This window comes from Capricornis sumatraensis, chromosome 1 (assembly GCF_032405125.1).
Source record: "Capricornis sumatraensis isolate serow.1 chromosome 1, serow.2, whole genome shotgun sequence".
Classification (NCBI taxonomy): domain Eukaryota; kingdom Metazoa; phylum Chordata; class Mammalia; order Artiodactyla; family Bovidae; genus Capricornis; species Capricornis sumatraensis.
Genome location: NC_091069.1, coordinates 102,644,394 through 102,666,644, shown reverse-complemented (window position 1 = coordinate 102,666,644; position 22,251 = coordinate 102,644,394). Strand labels below are relative to the sequence as shown.

At 43.4% G+C, this 22,251-nt stretch overlaps 1 protein-coding gene across 1 annotated transcript in view; it reads left to right on the top strand.

The window, feature by feature from the left end:
- VWA3B (von Willebrand factor A domain containing 3B) overlaps window positions 1-22,251 on the top strand; it is a 201,729-nt gene that overhangs the window by 169,543 nt on the left and 9,935 nt on the right. Inside the window, 1 exon segment of the mRNA XM_068967369.1 lies at window positions 7,237-7,541. Within this exon segment, the coding sequence (XP_068823470.1) occupies window positions 7,237-7,541 (305 nt within the window).

Below are 22,251 nucleotides of genomic sequence, written 5' to 3'. Positions count from 1 at the left end.
ATCTGCTCTTGTCCCTCCCCCACTAAAGCTCTTTCCTCCCTGAAATGCCTCCCCTTAACCTAGCTTAGCTTCTTGTTGACCTGAACCAAGCCTACCTACCTGGCCTTACTTTTCCCCTAGCTGCTCCCCAGCTATCCTCCCAAAAGCCCTCTGCACACTAACCATACTAAATTTATAAACTTGTAGTTTTTTCCCCATGCTGTGCTTTTTCAAAGCCCTGTGCCTCTGCATAGGCTAAGTATTCCCTCCCTGGAATGCTGCTCTTGCCCTTGGCTGCCTGGGGAATTCCAATATCTAAGGCAAGCATCTCATCGCCCCTGTGTGAGGTTCTGGGACTCCAGTCCTCTATGGAGAGGTGATCCCACTGCCTCCTGTAAACATTTTCTTTATGAGACTGTTGCCTTGTCTTGGGCCGTATACTTTCATGGTCATCACTCTCACTGGACGTGAATCTTTGAAAGCAGGGGCCAGGATCTACTTCTATATCCTGGTTGCCAGGGTCCAGCCTGCAAGATGCACCCAAGGACAATTTGAAGAATGAACAGATGAACAAATACTAGGGGATGCCCAGCAAGACTCCCTGAGGGGCATGTAGATCCACAGAAAAGCTTTTATTAGGTACGATTGTTGAAAATAGATGTTACAATCCTTTTTCTAGATGAATATTTCATTTTTAAATAATAGCACTGTTTTTTGTTCATCTCAAAATCCTACTCAAACAATTTGATATCCAAATTACAGTACCTAATAAAGGAATATGGATACATGGGTCTAGGTATCGACCATCTTCATTAAACTCAAGATTATCAATCACTATTTTAGAATTAAAATTAAAGCCTTTCATTATTTTCTACCTTACTACTGCCCCAGGCCTTATTTAAAACTCTCCGCTGCTAGTGACCTAGCCCAGCTTCTGGGTCTTTACACAGCAGAAACATTCAGTGACCCTCTTGTCCCCCTTTGTAATTTCCAGTGTTTTGTTGCTCTGGCTGCCTCTCTGCTAGCAAGAGACGGCATTTAATTCTCCTAAGCAGAGGTTGCATCCAGCCTGCTAAGTTCAGAGCTTAATCTGTCTCTGTTTCCATAATCGGAGCTGGCAGATGTGAGCACACAGAATAAAGGCGTAGATTTGATTTTGTATCTACACTGGAATTTCCTTCTGGCAGGTCCTTTCTCATTAGAAGCTCTTTCTTACCTGCTCTTTTTCTTTTTTTTCCTAAGATATCTTTACTTTGTATGAGTTTCATATATTTGGAGCAGATGGTTATTTAAAAAAAAAAAAAAACTTTTTATTTTGTATTGGTTATAGCCAATTACAATGTTGTGATAGTTTCAGGTGAACAGCAAGGGACTCAGCCATACATACACATGTATCCATTCTCATCCCCAAACTCCCCTCCCATCTAGGCTGCCATATAACACTGAGCAGAGTTCTCTGTGTTAGACAGTAGGTGCTTATTGGCTATCCATTTTAAATACAGCAATGTGTACATGTCCATCCCAAACTCCCTAACTATCCCTTCTTTGAATCCTTCCCCTGGCCCCTGGCAACCATGATTTCATTCTCTGTCTTTCTCACTCACTTTCTAAATGTACCACCTCCCTTTGGTTGTTCTTTAGCAGGTCTTCACACCATTGCACTAAATGAGACCATTAAAAAAAATTATGGCGCTTTCTTCAAAGGACTAATTAAAGAAATGAATTGTAGGTTACAACTCCAACAGGACATCACTTGACAAAATTTTGTTTTAAAATATCAAGTCCCAATACAGTATACTAATGCATATATATGGAATTTAGAAAGATGGTAATGATAACCCTATATGTGAGACAGCAAAAGAGACACAGATGTATAGAACAGTCTTTTGGACTCTGTGGGAGAGGGCGAGGGTGGGATGATTTGGGAGAATGGCATTGAAACATGTATATTATCGTATGTGAAATGTATTGCCAGTCCAGATTCCATGCATGAGACAGGGTGCTCAAGGCTGGTGTACTGGGATGACCCAGGATGGGTCAAGAGGGAAGTGGGAGGGGGGTTCAGGATGGGAAACAGGTGTACACCCATGGCGGATTCACGTCAATGTATGGCAAAACCACTAAAATATTGTAAAGTAATTAGCCTCCAATTAAAATGAATAAATTTATATTAAAAATAAATAATGAAATATAAAATAAAAAAATAAAATATCAAATCCACTATAACCAACCATTTGGGGTTGGTGAGACCAGGGATACATGGCCCCAGACAGCTATGGACCAGAGTGCCAGATATCCAACTTTCCACCCTCTGCCCCTCCTTTTTTTCTTCCTTCTTGGCGTCTTCAGTTGGGACTGACAGACTATTTTCAGCAAACCCCTCTTCTGGTTCCTCCTGAGGGTATTATGTAGTGAAAGGCAGGAAGAACAGTATTTGGAAGATGAAGAGTTCAACATTGATTGAATATGGCTGCAGCTGATACAAATTTTTCATTTTCAAAATTTGACATTGAAATGATTCTTAAAGCCTCATAATAAGTTTGGTTTGCAAAATATATTACCAAGTTCACTAAATTCCAAATAACTAGTCCTTAAAGGAGATAGTTTTAGTATCACCATGTTTGTGAAGCTGTTCCAATTTCCTCTTTCCTTTGCAGCCCAATGACTGTGTTCTCTGATGGCGCTTCTGAAAGAGGTGTGTCTGGTGGAGGGAAATGACCACTCTTGCTGTGCCTTACCTTCAGGAAAGTCCCTGAGCTTTTTCTATATTTCACAGCATCAGAGATCTCTCTTCTTTGCAAGAATATCCCCTAACCTTTCTATGGCTTTCCCCATTTAGAGAACATACATGTAATTTTTTCTAACTCCCCAAAGCAAGTGGACTGGAAGGAATGTTCCCCACTTTTTGGCATCCTCCCTTCTCACCAGCAGGAGATTCACGTCCTCAGTCTCCTTGACTACCTCCCCCAGGATCCTGATCACATCAGAAGGCTGTGGCTTCTCGCTCCTTCCAGGAAAGTGTGCCTGGTGGACTTAATGCTCGGACTTCCAGTTTCCTCCAGCGAAAGGACATGCCCCTGCTGGTGTTATTTAACCAACACAGCTGGTGACCACGTGCTCCTCTGGGCAGGGCAGTTCTAGCAGCTGAATCCATGCCCCTGATGCCATGGAACTAGTTGGAAAACCCTCCCAACAGAGCTGGAATCCATCTCCCCTTCGTTTATTAAAATTTTTAAAAATTGATCTATGTATAACTGCGCTGGGACTTCATTGCTGTGCTCAGGTTTTCTCTAGTTATGGAGAGCAGGACTGTTCTCTCGTTGAGGTGTGCAGTCTTACTGTGGTGTTTTCTCTTGTTGCAGAGCACAGCTCTAGAGCTCAGGCTCTGTAGTTGTGGTGCGCGAGCTTAGTTGCCCCCACGGCATGTGGGATCTTCCCATGTCTGCTTCATTGGCAAGCGGATTCTTATCCACTGTGCCACCAGGGAAGTCCTTCCCTTTCTTCTTGACAGAGCACAACTTGGGCAGATTGCCTGCAGGGCTCCTCTTTAAGAAAAGTCACTGTAGAGGAAGTTTGATTTCTTGAAAAAAATTTAGCAACATTCTAAATGTGATCTCAGGAAAGCCAGAGTGAACTAATAATTGTCTCTGTGCTGAGGGAAAATCACTGGGTATCTGAAGTAGGTTGTTGGTCATGAGATCCTGAAGGTAAGAGTGTTCTTTCCTTGATGCGTGATTATAATAACCACGTGGACTTCATGGGATGCAGTTGGTGATAAGAGTTCTGGCGGGGGGACCCTCCTCCAAGGGTTCAGATGTGGTTTGTCTGGGTCTGTGGCCAGCTCTTAATTCCTATTATGCAAAATACTAGCCTCTCGTTATCATTCTTTGAGCAGTTTAGTAATTTTACATCAAGCTGTTTGAATTAAGACTGTGCCCCCACAGGCGATGATAATTCCCATGTTGTTGAACACTCCTCCCTTTATCCATGTAGCCTGGCCTCACACTGCTTTCCTGACAGCAGGGACATAAGTCACTGATTAAAGTTTCAAGATTCAGTGCAGACTCTGACATTACCCGAGATGAATCACTTCCCACCATCTCGCCTGGTCACTACTGACAATTTTTCCCTTAAAAGGAACTTACCTCTGAAATCATAAGCCTCTGTATGTCATTAGCAGCCTTGGTCCATTCTGGTCAGATCAGGAGCCTCATTTCCAAGACCTAAAAGATAAGCAGTCCAGCAATAACCGTATGATTGAGTGCCCTGCCATATCTGGAGGAAAAATGCCATTACCTGTCCTCAGAAGGTGTGTAGTTCTTGGGACCGGAACACGCAGTCATGGAGACCCATTACCCCTGAGGGCCAGGGGGAGCCATTTGGATGGCAACTGCCTTGGCTTTTTTTTTTTTTCAAATGATTGCTTTATTTCAGCTGTGCTGGGCCTTTGTTGCTGCAGGTGGGCTTTCTCTGGTTTCAGTGAGGAGGGGCTCAGGCTCCTCTGTGCAGTGGCTTCTCTTACTACAGAGAACAGATTCTAGAGCACAGGCTCAGTAGATGTGGTGTGCGGGCTTCGTGGCCCCGAGGCCTGTGAAATCTTCCCAGACCAGAGATCGAACCCATGTCCTCCACATTGGCAGGCAAATTCTCACCACTGGACCATCAGGAAAACCCAGCAAGTGCCTTTTCTTACCAGTTTCTCCACTTTCTGCCCCTTCTGTTGTCAAAACCCCGGGGCCTCCTGATCTTCATCAAACATCGCTTCAGTGCCCACCCCAGAGGTCCCCGTGTTCTTCATTTACCAAGATGGTCTTACTGACAGAGACACACTTAGGGCAGAACAGAACTGAGGCCACAGGGAACTGGCAAGAATATGGGCAGGCTGACAATGCCTGGTCAAGGAAATGCATTGGGTTTTAACCTAAGGAGAGCGTGGACAGGAGGCTCAGAACTCTTCCCTGAAGTCGAACCAGTGAAGACACAGTGGCTGGCTCCCCAGCACCCCCTATAGTGTTGGCCTGTCTATTTTGTTACCGAGTTAACTCTATAGTGGAAGACAATAGGGGGCTCTAAATTTAACTCAGTTTGGGCTTAAGCTTCCCTGTGGCTCAGACAGTAAAGAATCTGCCTTCAGTGCAGGAGGTGTGGGTTCGATCCCTGGGTCAGGAAGATCCTCTGGAGAAAGAAATGGCACCCCACTTCAGTATTCTTGCCTGAAAAATCCCATGGACAGAGGAGCATAGCAGACTACAGTCCAAAAATGTCTCAAAGAGTCAGACACGACTGAGCGACTGAATACCCACAGGGCAAAAGAGAACCACCTAGCAGGGTCCTTCTAGATGTGCTGGTGGAGAATGTCCCCTGACCGCAGTGAGGAGATGGCCGTCCTTCCCCTCCCTGCAGAACAAAGTGAGGGTGCGTGGGGGGAAGGGATAAGAATTTTCACATCAGATTCATATCACACCTACTCTGCTGGCCATCCCATGAGTGGACATTTCCTTGTGGAATATCTTGAACTTGGTCAACATCAGTCCGTTTGGAGAGTATGATAAAGTGGCCCAGCATCTGCTTGGTTTATCTAAAGGCTTTTCCTTGATCAAAACCTCAATCCATTTTTATTCTAATCCTGACAACTTGTGTATATGTGTGTGTGTTAGTCACTCAGTCGTGTCTGACTCTTTGCAACCCCGTAGACTGTAGCCCCCCAGGTTCCTCTGTCCATGGAATTCTCCAGGCAAGAGTACTGAAGTGGGTAGTCATTCCCTTTTCCAGGGAACCTTTCTGACTGAGGTCTCCCACATTGCAGTCAGATTGTTATATTGTTTTATTCCTACTCCAAAAGTCAATTCCATAGTCAATATAATTTGGGAATTAAAAACAAAAAGACTAAAAACCATCCTTAGTGCCTTGTTTCAAGAGTAATCACCATGTAAAGATATCTGTTTGGGTCCCTGAGGATAAATTCCACTTATTCCCAGAAATAAGTGGAATTTCTGGATTATGTAATTCTATTTTTAGTATTTTGAGGACCTGCCACACTGTTTCCCACAGCAGCTGTTCCATTTTACATTCCCATCACAAGCATTCCAATCTCTCCACATCCTTATCAACACTTGTTACTTCTTGGTGTTGCTTTTTCTTTTTTTGGGAATAGCTATCCTAATGGGTATAAAGTGGGCAGGCCAATTTTTTAATCTCTCTTGGAAATTACCTCCTGAATCCTTGAGCCAGTCTTTGTAAAGTATCACATGTGATTTGAGATTCAGACCACGGAAGAGGGATTTTCTACTTAAAAATAACTAAAAATCTTTTCTCACTCTACTGATTTTTCTCTTGACAATTTCCAAAAGGATCTGAAACAACCATGGTCAGAGTTATTCAGCATGAAAGGTAGGTGATCAAGGTGGCAGATACTGATTATGGGAACCAAATAAGGTTGAATACCAGGCCGCTGGTGTCCTTACTTTGCCCTGAAGCCTCTGAAAAAGGCACTTGCCTGAAATGGTGTGCCATGATGGCATGGCTGGGAAGGGATCATGGTGTTCCCAAGGTACCTTTTTTGAAGGACAACACTTCAATATAAATAAACTGCCCAATATATTTTATTTTCTTATACCCTTTGGCCAACATCTCCCTGTTTCTCCCACCACCACCCCCTTCCCCTCCGCCTGCTGCCAGACCCTGGCAACCACCATACTACTGTCCCTTTCTATGAGTCTGGCTCTTTTTAGATTCACGTATGAGTGAGATCATACAGTATTTGTCTATCTCATTTCAATTAGCATAATGCCCTCAAGATCCATCCATGTTGTCACAAGTGCAAATTTCCTTTTTTCTTATGGCTGAATAATATTCCACATATGTCACATTTTCTCTATCCATTCATCCACCAGGGGACACCTAGGTTGTTTCCATATCTTGGCAATTGTAAATAATGCTGCAGTGAACATGGGAATGCAGATATCGCTTCAAGATACTGATTTCATTTTCTTTGGCTATATGCCCAGAAGTAGAAGTGCTGGATCAAAAATATTGTTCTACTTTTAATTTTTTGAGGAAAGTCCATGCTGTTTTCTATAGTGGCACTACCAGTTTCCATTCCCACCAGCAGTGCAAAAGGGTTACTTTTTCTCCGCATCCTCACCCACACTTGTTATTTCTTAACTGGGACATCTCTGTAGACACAGCAGCCATCAAAACCAGGATAACCCTGATCTCTCTCTCTCTCTCTCTCTCTCTCTCTCTCTCTCTCTCTAGGGAAGATATGGACACAAAAAACTCTTCTCTCCTAGTATGGCCAATCAAAGAAGTTAACACAGGGGATTTACAAGCTACAAAACAGGAGAACCCTAGAAGGAAGAAAAAGAAAGCCAGCAAGAGGCTACCTCTCCAGGAGGTGGTCTCCTCAGACTCAGATGACTCTTCCCGTGGCAACAGGTCCCAAGACTCCCACCCTAAGAGACACCCGAAGCCCAAGCTGGGAGGGGGACATCATGTCTCCCAGGAACACCCTGAAGTCTCTCTCAAGGATAGTGCATGTGAGCTCACACCCCAGTTTCCAGGTCAGTTTAGGCCCCAGCACAGCAAAATCTCAAACACCCTTAAGTAATGCTAACATCACTTCCCCAGAGAATGTCCTCAGCCCGGGTTCTAGGAGTCAACCAGCCATGCCATCGCTGCCACACCCACACCGGGAAAAGCCCTGCCCTGCCCTCATCAAGCGATCCACAGCCTAGGGCTGAGTAGCACCACTGAGAAACCGGAAAGCAGTCTAGCGCCATCCACGTTCATGAGCACCAGCGTTCCTTCGAGGCTGCCCTCAGCCGCCTGAAGCTGCGGAACCAGCCCCTCTGCTGAGGTAAGGCCGCACTCCACTCTGTCCTCACCTTCCCTTCCTGATTGTGACAAGGTAGTCGTCCCTGCCTGGATCTAGTTGAGCCTATTGGTTCTGACTTTTCTGGGGCATTCTTCATCCTATTATTTACCCTGTCCTCACAAAACTGATAGAATACCATCTTCTAGTAGACACACACACACACAGAGAAGTTTAATCTGACAGATCACCTTCATAGGGTTTTCAAGTTTTTTGAAATCTGTAGTTCTAATCTTGAAATTCTGTAGTTCTAATCCAAGCTTGCAATCTCATTTTACATTATCTCATCATAATCAGATTTTATCATTAAATGTTAGGACTGAAATCAAGACCTACTAACTTGTCTGAGAGCTGTAAAACTGAACATTACCTATTTTGTTGTCTGAAAATTTTTATTGAGCCCGCCCTAATTATTTTTGTCTGAAGTCTGTTGTAGGTACTTCTAATTGAGTGTGGAACCAGAATAAAGACTCTTACATTGGAAACATTTCAAAACGATTGGGCTGTTTGTTACTGTTTTCTTTTAACACACTTTGACAAAGACATACAAAAATATTCACTTCTATTCAATAATTGTTTAGTAAAATTAGCTTCATTAATTTTATTTTTTCCCCTCTCATTCTTAGTGTAGATGAAAGGCAGTTCTCCTTGCAGCTTCCTGGAGATGAGTAATGAGAAGGTTGGTTTATTTATTTTTTAATTAATTTATTTTTTGGCTACACTGGGTCTCCATTGAAGCATGGGCTTCTCTAGTTACAGCACACAGGCTGTCTAGTTGTGGCTTGAGAGCTTAGTTGCCCTGCAGCATTTGAGATCTTAGTTCCCCTATCAGGGATCAAACCTGCATCTCCTGCATTGGAAGGCAGTTTCTTAACCACTGGACCACCAGTGAAGTCTCAGCTTCATTAATTTTAAAAATAAAATAGTCTCCCAAATGCTCTTCTCCTAGTCAGTAATAGCCCTGGGGCTATATAATGATAGGGCACAGATTATTAAAAAGAAAAATATTGGATGCTTTCTCCAAATAGAAAAGATAGGGCAGTGTTGTGATACTGTAAAATTCATAATCTAATTAAAAGTGATGCTTACATTCCTAAAAGCTAGGAGGGGTCACCAGGGTTATGGTGAAGAATTTCAAGGAGGAATTCAGTTCCAAAAACATGAAAGAAAAGGGGACCAGGTTAAAAATGCATCAGTAATACAAGGAGGAAGGAATTGAGGAGTGAGGAAGTGATCTGGAACAAGGCTGGGGAGAGCCTCCTATCACTGGGCATCCTGTCACCCAGAACCCCAGCAGGAAGATACTGGAGCAGTCATCTGGGTTTGGTCTATACAGCTGATGACTGATGGGGTAGGAAAGAAACCATTCACTTGGTCATAGTGATTCTTTCATGCCTGTGTGCACTCATGTAAGCCTGCATGTATCCACTCAATTATTCAGTAAACAGTTGAGTGCTGACAGTGTGCCAGGCTGCAGAGAGACCATTATACTATTCTTTCTCTCTCCATTTCCATGGGGATGCAAAGATGAACTACAGGACGAATATTCATAATAGCATATCGATATTACATTACAGTGCATGATATGCTCAATGCCATTAAGTGATATGTTCAATGTGCTGTCCTTCAGCAATAATGCACAGTTCTTTGTGCTGGGAAAACTGCAATAACCAATGTATTTCCATTTCCAGCCAATGTGGAATAACAGAAATTAGATTTCTACCCATATGCCCATCCCCCACCTGAAACAACAAAACCACCTGATAAAAATGTATGTAACAGTTTCCAAAACATTGGACAGAAGCATTGATCTCTGGGAAACAGACAAAGTGAGCCCTGTGAGTGCTGATGTACTGTCTAGAAACAGTTTCCAGGCTCCAGCAAAGGCAGGAGATGCATTACCAGCCATCCTTACGTGTGCATCTGTATGCATTGCCTCAAGTAACTTGTGTATTTGATTTTCACTGAATAAATCTGCACTTTTAGCATATGACAGAAGAAGTAATAAAAGAGATTAGATCTGTTAAAAAATAATAACTATATATACAGATGTATAGCTGCCCTTTATAATTAGCTGGGATTAAAAGCCAGGAGCAGAGGCATCAGGATGGAGTGATTGATTGCCACACAGAGCTATGTGGAATGAGTACAGGGTGATAAGCTCTTACCAGAAGAAGGGGAACAGATGGTTCAAGAAGAGGCCAGATGACCACTTGAGTGATGTAAAAAAAGATTCATGCATCAAGTGACAGAATCCCCAACATTACTTCTAAGTTCCTTTTAACTTGAGGAATAACTGTGTAATAACTTAAGTCCATTACTAACTCAGAGCAGTTCAACATAGATGAAAACCCATCCTTATAGAAAGGGGGAGGAGTTGTAGCCAAAACAATTGGATGAGAAAATTAATTAGAATAGAATTGAAAAAGAAAATGATATTTTTACATGAAAAGAGAATAGATGAAAACCCTGAGAGAATAAGTGGTGATATTGATACTAATTGAAACAAACAAAAAATTCAGTGAGATGGCAGGATAGAAATTCAATATGCAGAGATCATACAGTTGCTGTATGAAAATCAATACAGTTTTCATACACGCAAGTAATGACCAATTAGAAGATATATTGATAGAGAAAACCTCATTTACAGCAGCAACTAAGAAAATTAAATATAGTGAATTCTCATAAATCTCATATTTTGAATGGCATTTAGGTTCTATAAAGTTACCTCTAAAACTAAATTTAGCATATACTGAATTATGGTTCTTAGGGGTTAGGTTCCTATGAGCCTCTGGTCACATCATTTCCACCAACTGATCAACATCTAACCTCCTTTTATGTGTTTTTCTGTTTAAAGACACTTTATTTAATATGTATTGTTGATTTGTTAACATAGAATTCATGGATAACAGCACTAAAACTCCTATCTGAAGGAAATGAATATGTATTTTCTTTGTAAGATACATCACAGCCTTCTTGCACTTAGGAACACTAGACAGCACTTCAACTCTGCTTCATTTTAAACAGTGAAATCACCAGCAGTAAACAAACATGTGAAAAAATATGGCACTAAATATGCCATGAAAAGGACATCTTCTTACCATGTGAGAGCTGAAACGAGAGGCAGAAAGATGACCTAAGTTTTCACCACCACTCTGAGCATATGCATATTCTACAAAATGCTTTGAGTATTGATTTTGGAGTTTCAAAGATGTTTTAGTGACTAGGTGAATCACAAATATGAAAATCCATCAATAATGAGGATCTACTGTAACTTGAATAAACTTAACAATAAATGTGCAAAAACAATATGAGAAAAACTTTAAAACACTCCTGAAAGACACAAAATTAGACTTAATAAACATCCCCTGTTTTTAGATAAAATGGCTCAGCATCATGAAAATATTAGTTCTCCCTGAGTTCATTTTTTAATGTAACATAGTCCCAATAAAAACAATACCAAATGTTTTATAGGACTTGAGAAATTGGTAGTATTGTTCATATAGAAAAATAAATATGTGACACTAACTTGAAAAGACTAAAAAGAAGACATAAGAGGGACTTGTGATAACACATGAAACATGATAACATCTTCATGCTTAAAACTGGATGGTGCTAACACAAGACAAGGAGACCAGTGGAATAAAATAGTGTCTAGAAACAGACCCAAATGTAAATGGAAATTTAGTGTATTACAAAGGGCTGATGTCCCTAAAATATAGAGAACTCTTAAAAATTGAAGGGGAAAAAATGACCAAAAACATGGCAGAAAATAGGCAAAGGATATAAAAAAATATATAAGAATCAAGCTAAAAGCTTGTAAAGATGTTTGACTTCACTCATGTTAAGAGAAGTACAAATTAAAACTATTTGGAGAACTTCCAGAAACATGGCAATGTGAAGTGCTAATGCAAATCCTTTCACAATAACAATTTTATGACCCGGATAAAATATTTTTAAAAGTCAACAGGTGGGACTTCCCTGGTGGCCCAGTGGCCCAGACTCCACGCTCCCAATGCAGGAGACCAGCTTCAATCCCTGGTCAGGGAACTAGATCCCACAACTGAGAGTTAAAATGTGGCAACTGAATATCTTGAATGCCAAATCGAAGATCAATGTTATAGCTAAGACCTGGCACAGCCAAATAAATATTAAATAAAAGTCAATAGGTATTTAAAACCACAATAACAATAAAAATGTTCAAAAGCATATACGATATGGAGAGTTTATTCTCCAAAAACTGCATCTAGAAGAGGTAAGATCTGTGAGGTGGAGACACTGGCTTAAGGGCAGTTCCCAACTTTCATGGCCAAGGCCACAGAAAACTATACACTGACTGGCTCCAGGTGCTGGAGATGAGAGTTCAAGGCTGGAAAAGAAGTGAAAATTTAAAGATATCTTGGGAGCAAGAAGCCACAGTCAGAGTGAGTCATAAAAACTGAATGTTACCTGTTTTATTCCTGACTGATCACTAAACTACATAAGCATGTGTAAGGGAGAACTCAGGGAGCTCTGTTTAAAAACAACAACAAAAAGGCAGAAAACAGGAATTTTATGAGATAGAGCTGCATGGAGCAAGTCTGTGTGTTGGCTGCCTGTTAAATGTATTTGCAAATCATGTACAGCTTGGGCAGCAGTGATCTAGTCCTGTGGGATTACCGCATCAGGGGACAGAGTCTGAGGCTGGCAGTGCAGTTGAAAATTTAAACAAGGAAAGAGTGAGCTTCAAAATCTGCCACCAAGATATGTAGACGTAAGGGAACTTACCCAAGGTGCCAGACTTTAAAGAAAGCAATGAGAAGCCGTAAGAACAGAATGAAAATGTGAGCTGCTTCATACTACAGGAGAGAAAAATTTACAGTTTGAGTAGAGCAAGTTAACTTATTACTAGAGTAGAAAGAAAAAAAAAAAAAAACCCAGAGACCAAAAATAAATAAACAAAATCCCCCTTGAAGAACACAACAGGCTTCAACACTGCTAGAATATATTGCCTGCAGTGTCTGATTTTGAATCAAAAAACTTAGTAGACATGCAGAGACACAAGAAAATGTGTTTCATTCTAATGGCTGAAAGAATCAATAGGAACTTTGAATCTAGATGTTGTGTTTAACAAACTTCAAAGCAGTAATCATAAATATATGCAGGGAATTAAAGAAAAATCAATGGAAAAAAATGAATAGGGAATCTCAATAGATAAAAGGAGGTCTTAAAAATACAAAAGGAGAATTCTAGAGCTGAAAAATATAACAAAGCATACTAAAAGGACGGAACAGCAGAAGGAGAAAGCAGAAGAATCATTGAACTTGAAAATATATTGAGAAAAATTACCCAATTCAACAAAAAGAACAGAAACAAAAAGGTATTGGAGAAAAGTAAACAGAACCTCAGAGACCTGTGGTATGGTTTCAAACATTTTCAAAATATGTGAAATCGAAGACCTAAAAGAGGAGACAGGAGAAGAAAAAAAACATATTTAAGAGACAATGACTGATAACTTCTAAAATGTGGTGGAAAACATTAGTAGATTCTAGAAGCCCAAATAATCCTAAGCATAATAAATACAAAGAAAACCACTCGAGGCAAGTTGTAGTCACACTGTTAAAAAGATGATGATAACAAGAAAATCTTGAAAGCAGCCAAAGAACAATGTGTTACATTCCAGGAAACGATGACTCAGTATTAATGACTTCTCAACAAAAGCTATGGAAACCAGATGTTGGAAGAACAAAGTGCATGAAAAAAGGAAAACTACAAAAACCTGTAACAAGGAATTGTATATTCAGTGGAACTAGGCTTTGACAGTGAAGGTGAGAGAAACCCCACTTCCAGTATGTTTGCGTAAACTCTCAGGGAAACCAATGGTCTTTTTTTCCAAGTGTCACCTTGGCTAGGTTATAGTCCCCAGGAATTCAAACACTAATCTAGGTGGTAGTGGTGGTGTTCAGTCACTAAGTCAAGTCCAACTCTTTGGGACCTCATGGAATATTGATTGCATGCCAGGCTCCTCTGTCCTCTGCTATCTCCCAGAGTTTGCTCAAATTCATGTCCATTGAATCTGTGATGGATTCTATCTATCTATTCTAACTATCTCATCCTCTGTCATCCCCTTCTCCTCCTGCCCTCAGTCTTTCTCCACATCAGGGTCTTTTTCAATGAGTCAGCTCTTCACATCAGGTGGACAAGTATTGGAGCTTCAGCTTCTGCAACAGTCCTTCCAATGGATATCTAGGTTTTGAAATGAAGGTATTTTGTAGGTATAATTAAACTCCATAACCAGTTGTCCATAAGAGAGATTATCCTAGATAATCTGGGTAAGTCCAAGTCAATCAGTTGAAAGGCCTTTAAGAGTAGAACTGAAGCTTCTCTGATGAGGAAGAAATTCTTCCTGTGGACAGGAGCTTCAGCCAGTGCCCAAGAGTTCCAGCCTGCCCTTGCTGACAGCCTGCCCTCTGCATGTCACTTTGGCCAGACTGGAGAAGATGAAGGTGAGGGCCAGGGAAGGGTGTCGTTTGTTGTAGCCACACGTTCCGGGAAACAAACTCACTCAGAAGGACAATGCAGATAGATAGTGGAGTGCAGTTTATTACACGGGCGCGTCCAAGGCAGAGTCTCCTCTTAGCCAAGGACCCTGACCAGCATTTGTGAAAATCTTTTATACCCCATGTGTACGTGTCTGAACCCACCACTCCAAATTCCTTGAGACTTACATAAACCAAGGAAAATACAATCCCAATAAGCCCATCATTCACGTGCTATGTGCTCATGTGCTCAAACAGTCAAACAGTTAGCCAATAATCAATAAACCCAAGGTTACACTCTGATAGATACAGAAAAATATATGGCCTGTCTGGAGGAAGGGGTGATTAGTGTATGTTTTGTCTTAGGCGATGAGTAACCTAGATCCAATCTTCAAGGTTCCCCTGTCTGGAGGGGGTCTTATCCTTCTGCTGTTGTGTTCATAGGCACTGAACACAGAGTTCAGAGTCCACTGGAAAGGTGGCCGAGCATGATCAGCATGAACAGGCCTAAGATGGAGTCCAGGCCCTATGAATTCCTTCTTCAGTTTGACAGCCCTTCAGATGACCCTAGAGGAGACAACTGATTCCATCTGAGGGATGAGGGATGCTGTACTGTGGTCTTCAGAACTAACCTAGGAATAACACATACCCTGCTGCATTCCAGGGCTGCTTCTCCTGTGTGGGTTTCCTGGGACGCTAGGCTCACCATCTTCCAAAAGAGGAACCACACTGGGCCATTCAGGGTTCCAGGAATATTCTGGGGCTAGATGGCCAACTTCAGACTCTTACTTATGCCCTGTTTCCAACCCCCAGCCTCCAGAAGAGGACGGTGTCTTACTGGGAGGCCTTTTTCCTTTACTTCCCAAGGGCTCAGATTTGCAGGATGGCAGTCCAGGGACTTTCAGTTCTGGGATTGCTCTGTGGGGTTATTTGAAGAATGCTCTCCCTCCTCCTCCATTTTCACATGTCCTCTCTTTGTTAATATATTTAACCTACACCTTGTGTCCGGCGGAGAAACACCTCCTTTGCTGTTTTGCTGTGGCTGAGACCCTGAGAAACACATCAAGTTCTACCAACAGCTGTTTCCAAGGCACATCTCACACCTCTGCTCCCTGGACAATGATCTATTTACTTTCTCTATAAATTGTCTGTATTCATTTTGAATAATTATTCTAGGTACCTCTGGGGTATCTGGTCACTCCCCACAGCATCCCCTTGGGTATCCAGTCAGGGTGGCATTTAACCTGGTGTCTGCTTCCTAGGTGGCCCAGTGGTAAAGAATCTGCCTGAAATGTAGGAGACGAAAGAGACTCGGGTTCAATCCCAGGGTCAGGAAGATCCTGTGGAGTAGGAAATGGCAGCCCACTCCAGTATTCTTGCCTGGGGAATTCCATGGACAGAGGAGCCTTGCAGGCTACAGTCCGTGAGGTCGAAAAGAGTTGGACATGACTGAACACACACGTCATCATCACATCATAGGTTGCAGTCAGGTAGGCCTTCTCTGAACCTTGCAAGAGAATGTCACAGCAAAAGCTTTGCTTACAATGCAAAGGCTGGGGTGATTCAGGCTCCTCGGGATGGCCTTTTGCACTTGTGAGAAACTCTGCCATTGTTTGGATTTACACTGACTGCTGAAGAGTGTCATGAGGTTTCAACTGTCTCTCTCAGAGATTTTTTGAAGGCACCACCTAGCAATTCTAGTTATCAGGAATCTTCATTTGTTTTCCTTTGCTTCTAGAGGAAATTTGAATATAAATGATTCACCTCCCGCCAAGAATACAAAATTATATTCCTGTATGCGAGTCTTCCCAATACTTCAACCTTTTCTGTAGAACAAAGTAGAAACTGTCCAAGGTAGGAATTACACCCTACAGTGGAGTTTTGCCACTTTGTTGTTGTTCAGTCGCCCATTCGTGGAGGTCTTTGCAACCCTCATGAACTGCAGCACGCCAGGCCTCCCTCGCCCTCACCATCTCCTGAAATTTGCCCAAGTTCATGTTCATTGCATCGGCGATGCCCTTCTCTCCTACCCTCAGTCTTTCCCAGCATTGGGGACTTTCCTGATGAGTCAACTGTTCACATCAGATGACCATAATACTGGAGCTTCAACCTCAGCATCAGTCCTACCAATGAGTATTCAGGGTTGATTTCCCTTGAGATTGACTGGTTTGATCTCCTTGCTGTCCAGGGGACTCTCAGGAGTCTTCTCCAGCTCCATAGTTTGAAGGCATCAATTCTTTGGTGCTCTGCCTTCTTTACAGTCCAGCTCTTACAACTGTACGTGACCATTGGGAAGACCATAGCCTTGGCTATCTGGCAGAGTAATATCTCTGTTTTGTTGGCAGAGTAATGTCTCTGCTTTTTAATGCACTGTCTAGGTTTGTCATAGCTTTCCTGGCAAGAAGCAATCATCTTCTGATTTAATGGCTGCAGTCACCATCCACAGTGATTTTAGAGCCCAAGAAGAGGAGATCTGTCACTGCTTTCACCTTTTCCCCTTCTATTTGCCATACAGTAATAGGGTTGGATGCCATGATCTTAGTTTTAATATTCAGCTTTAAGCTGGCTCTTTCACTCTCCGCCTTCATCCTCATCAAGAGGCTCTTCAGTTATTCTTCGCTTTCTGCCATTAGAGTGGTAACATCCGCATATCTAAGGTTGTTGATATTTCTCCCAGCAATTTTGATTCAGCTTGTAACTCACCCAGCCTGGCATTTCTCATGATGTGCTCAGCAGTGTGTAGGTTAAACAAACAGGGTGACAGCAGACAGCCCTGTCATACTCCTTTCTCAATCCTAACCAATCAGTTGTTCCGTACAGGCTTCTAACTGTTGCTTCTTGATCTGCACACAGGTTTCTCAGGAGACAGGTAAGATGGTCTGGTATTCCCATCTCTTTAAGAGCTTTCCACAGTTTGTTATGATCCACACAGTCAAAGGCTTTAGCATAGTTGATAAAACAGAGATAGATGTTTTTCTGGAATTCCTTTGCCTTCTTTATGATCCAGTGAATGTTGACAATTTGATCTAGAGATCCTCTAGATCCTCTTCCTTTTCGAAACCCAGCTTGGACATCTCGAAGTTCTTGGTTTACATAATGCTGAAGCCTAACATGGAGGATTTTAAGCATGACCTTACTAGCATGGGAGATGAGGTTAGAAGATTCTTTAGTACTACCCTTCTTGGGAATTAGGGTGAGGATTGATCTTTTCCAGTCCTGTGGCCACTCCTGGGTCTTCCAGATTTGCTGACATATTGAATGCAACACCTTCATGGCATCATCCTCTAGGGTTTTGAATAGCTCTACTGGAATTCCATCACATCCACCAGCTTTATTAACAGCAGTGCTTCCTAAGGCCCACTTGACTTCACACTCCAGAATGTCTAACTCTGACCACACCATCGTAGTAACCCAGTTCATTAAGATCTTTTTTGTATAGTTCTCTGTGTTCTTTCCATCTCTTCTTGATCTCTTCAGCATCTACTAGAGATTTTAATATGTCAGTAAATTGCCCAGTTGAGAATGCAGAATCCTGGGCTCCATTTCCAGGTAGTTGAATGCAGAAGGCTTGGGGTGGAAACTGGCATTCTGTATTTTCAACAAGCTCCTGGGCAGGATCTCAGTAAATCACACATAGGGAACCAGTGCCTGAGCAGGTGATCCAAGAGGAAATGCTCTTGTTATACATAAATACTGTTATACATCTCCCTCCCAGGTCTGAGCCCCAAACACCCTCCAACCAAGGTCAAGGAGAACTTGGCCTCCAAGACCCAGAGCCAGTTCACTTCTTGACTGTTAGGCTCGTGGTCCCTACAGAAGGTCCTCTGGGCACCTAGAGTGAAAATCATGCCTGCCTCACAGGCTCTCATGGGGATGAATGGCTGGAGGACTTGGAACAGAGTGAGGCGCACAGTGAGAAATCATTACACCTCAGCTGTTCTACAGCCGTTACTGTGGCTACTGGCATCAATAACACTCCCACCGAGAGATGGCAGGGGCCTCTTGAATTCCTCTACCCCCATACCTTGTGAGGAAGAGATCACCACTTAAAGCAGCCAATATCCATAAAGGACAGATTATAACCATGCACTCAGCATCAGCACCATCCTCATTTCACCTAAGCTCCCAGGTGCTGGGAGGCTTTCCCAGGGTTTTCACCCCCAGCAGCCTATGCATACCCCTCCAGCAGAGAGCCATCCTCCACTGAGAAGTTACCATCCCATCATCCTTCTCTGTGGGTTTCCTTCCTGTGTGCACTATAATCCCAGATACCCCTTCTGTCATTCCAGACATGCACCGTGGTCTCTTCAATAAGCTTCCTCCTTCCAGGCATTGAGTGGCTAATGGGGGCCCTCACCAAGCACCCCTTTGAGTCAAAGTGCTATGAATCTCCCCAAGACCCCAGTGACTGTACTGAGCTTCAGCACACTTCCTGAAAGTTAAAGTGTTAGTCTCTTAGTCATGACTGACTCTCTTCAACCCCATGAACTAGTAGCCTGACAATCTCCTCTGTCAGTCTCCTCCTAGGATTTCCCAGGCAAGAATACTGGAGTGGGTACTCATTCCCTCTCCAAGGGATCTTCCCGAGCCAGGGATAGAAGCCAGGTCTCCTGCACTGCAGGCAGATTCTTTACTGCCTGAGCCACCAGGGAAGCCCACACCGCACACTTCCTGATATTCCCAAAACAGTTCTTCAGAAGAGAGCCAACCTTTGTTCCAGGAAGAGAATAGCTGTGTCTTACATGACCTTGAGGCTTTGTCCCAGCTAATTCACAAGGGTAGGAGGTCTTTTTCAATGTGACAAGGTGAGCCAAGCACACAGTGCGTGCTCAGTATGTATTTGTGAAATGGATGGACCTTTAGGCAGCCTCACTCCTGGGCTTCAAAATTCCCTCACAGAGGCATGTATACTGTAGAGAAATAACTTAACACTGGGCCTCAACAGTGGCCAGCACAAACCCCAGGGCATGGGGATTGGAAGGGATCTCTATGTTACCCAGAGTCTTCAGGAAGGCCCACCCTGTCCTTCCTGACTTGGCCTCCCATAAAGACGCACATGGAGCATGGTCTGGCCACACCTTAAACCAGCTGTTTGATCCCTGCTGCTACTGCTAAGTCGCTTCAGTCGTGTCCGACTCTGTGCGACTCCATAGACAGCAGCCGATTAGGCTCCCCCGTCCCTGGGATTCTCCAGGCAGGAACACTGGAGTGGGTTGCCATTTCCTTCTCCAATGCATGAAAGTAAAAAGTGAAAGGGAAGTTGCTCAGTCGTGTCCGACTCTGTGCGACCCCATGGACTGCAGCCTATCAGGCTCCTCCATCCATGAGATTTTCCAGGCAAGAGTACTGGAGTGGATGGTGGTATTTCGCATTGCATGTCCAATATCCTCCAGCTAGTATAACAATTACAGATGAGCCAGATGCTAAATCAGGAATAAAATGGGTCTGGTCCAGGAACACTTTTTGCCAACTTTCCCATCACTAGGCATAGCTAAACTAAAAACAACGATTGGACGACGATTTCCTCAGCTCACAGCTGATTGCTGTTTGGGGGGCAACCAATGAGATAACACGGGGGTGCTGCTAAGCTCATCAGCGATGGGGAGATGAGCACTTACTGATTCCTCAGTAGCCAGCCCATCTGAGAGCTAGCCATTCAGGATAAGTGGCCTCAGATTGTTTCTCCCGAGACAGGCTGGGACCTGGGACCCTATGCTACAGTGCTTGCACCTGGACAAACGTCTCCTCCAGCAACAGTCTTCTCCTCCCACAAACTATAAGGGACTGGAAATAACTGCAGGCATGCGCAGTTGTGGCAAATCACGACCAATAAGATACGAAACGGCCAAAACCCAACTGCCGCTTCCGTGCACAGCGTCCTGGTCATGCTCCCTGCACAGAGCGCTACCCAGGTGGCAGGCCGACCAGCTAAGCCGCCCCTCCAGCCCCACCCACAGATGCCTCCTGCCCTCACCCCTCCTAAGTGAGGAGCCAGCAAGGGCACCTGCTTCTAGTTTTCTCTTCCTTGTGCAGCATGAGTCCCAATAAAGCCCTGCCTGAATTCCTCGTCTGACCTCATCAATTTCTGCTGACGGAAGAGTCCAAGGACCCAGGTAGACAACCCTCCCGGCCCCCCGCCCCCCACCGTTAACCTTCCCAGTGATTCTGCAGGGGGGAGGGGTGAATCCTGAGGATGTCACAGAGAGAGCAACAACCCTGGTGGCCTGAGGTTTCACACCCCTCTGCCAGGTGTCTGGTGGGAGGACCTTGAGTCCCCAGAAGGACCTAGGGGCCCAGCTTTCTGGTGTGACAGAGACCCAGCTTAAGTGTGTGCTTAAGAACCCACCACTGGTGCCAGCCTAGCTCTATGGTAGTGGCCACTTCTCCTGTGCCTCAGTTTCCCCTTTCGTAATTAGAAAAGTAAATGAATTTATTTACAAGTGCTTTGCAGTGTTTTGCTCAGAATAAGTGCCCTGAATGTAGTCACCGTGATTACCAACAGGGCGCATATTTTCTCAGCATCTCTCTCCGCATAACAAGTACTGCATGGGATGGTTATGAAGTAACTTCTAAGGAAAGGGCAAGCTTTATCTCTCCCAAAGCACAAAACCCTCAGTTTGTTTGGTCTGCAAAATCCTGAGCTTGCTTCTTAATAGGCTGAAGGCATAACAGGGGAACTTCTGGGCAGATCATCTGGATAGAAAGAGAGCCAGAACCTGATCACAGAAGGCTGTCCTTGGTGAGTAGCAGAACTACATTTAAATTAGAGCTAGGGCATTCCCTGGTGGTCTGGTGGTTAGGGTTCTATGCTTCTGCTGCAGGGAGCATGGTTCAATCCCTCTTGGGGGAACATGATCCTGCATACCACACAGTGCAGCCACCAAAAAAAAAAGAGAGAGAGAGAGAGAGGAAAAAAAAGAAAGTGTGCCAGTAACACTCCTTTGATTAAACAACAACAACAACTTGAGCTCGTTACTCCCCACTATGGGCCTCAGTTTTCTTATCTGTACGATGGGCAGGTTTGAGGAATGGGGTCAGGTGCGTGGGAGGAGACTCCTGCATCCAAAATTCCCTCAAGAACCTCCCAGATCTGCTTCCTACAATCTCCCTCCTCATTCTCCTTCCACAACCAAAACAAGCATTTGTGGTAATCATGGGACCCATCCAACACACAGAGGATCTGAATTCACACCGGGCAGGAGAACATGGTGGTTGTACCCTCACCCCAAACTGTAGGTACAAGCCAGAGTAGGGAGGAGGTGGAACAGAGAAGAGAAGTGAAGAGGAGGGAGAGGAAGGCGAAAGACTGAAAAATAATGAAAGGAAGGAGGTGGGGGAGAGGCAGAATAAAAAAGATAAATTCCTTTATACAGCTACTTGGTGAGAAATTGGAATTCAATAGAGAAGGCAAATTCAAAAGCCACATCACAAAGAGTCAAATGGAAATGTAAAATACCCTTGTTTCCTCTAAAACGTGTTATATATTGCTCTGTGGCTCTGCTGATGTGGGCTGAGTCCACTCACAGATAAGCAGGGTACATCTGCATGATTTAAATGTCACTCTGATCTTGTGAATAATAAACTGTGTGAAGTCATCCCAGAGGTTCTGAATCACTTCCCCTAGAAACCTTTACTTCATGAGCTCAGCCTCCACTCAAGAGGTTGAAATTCTAGGTGCCTGTGACTTCCTGTTGCTCTGTGTCATAACTCTAAGAAGGACAAAGCAAACCATGTTCGCTTCATCAGCAGCTTTCAAACACCTCCATTCTGTGGGGGCCACCTCATCATATTAAGTAAGTTAGACCTGAGTAATGTTCCATGTTTGAATAAATCATAATCTGTTTATCCCTTCATGTATTGATGGACATTTGACTTATTTCC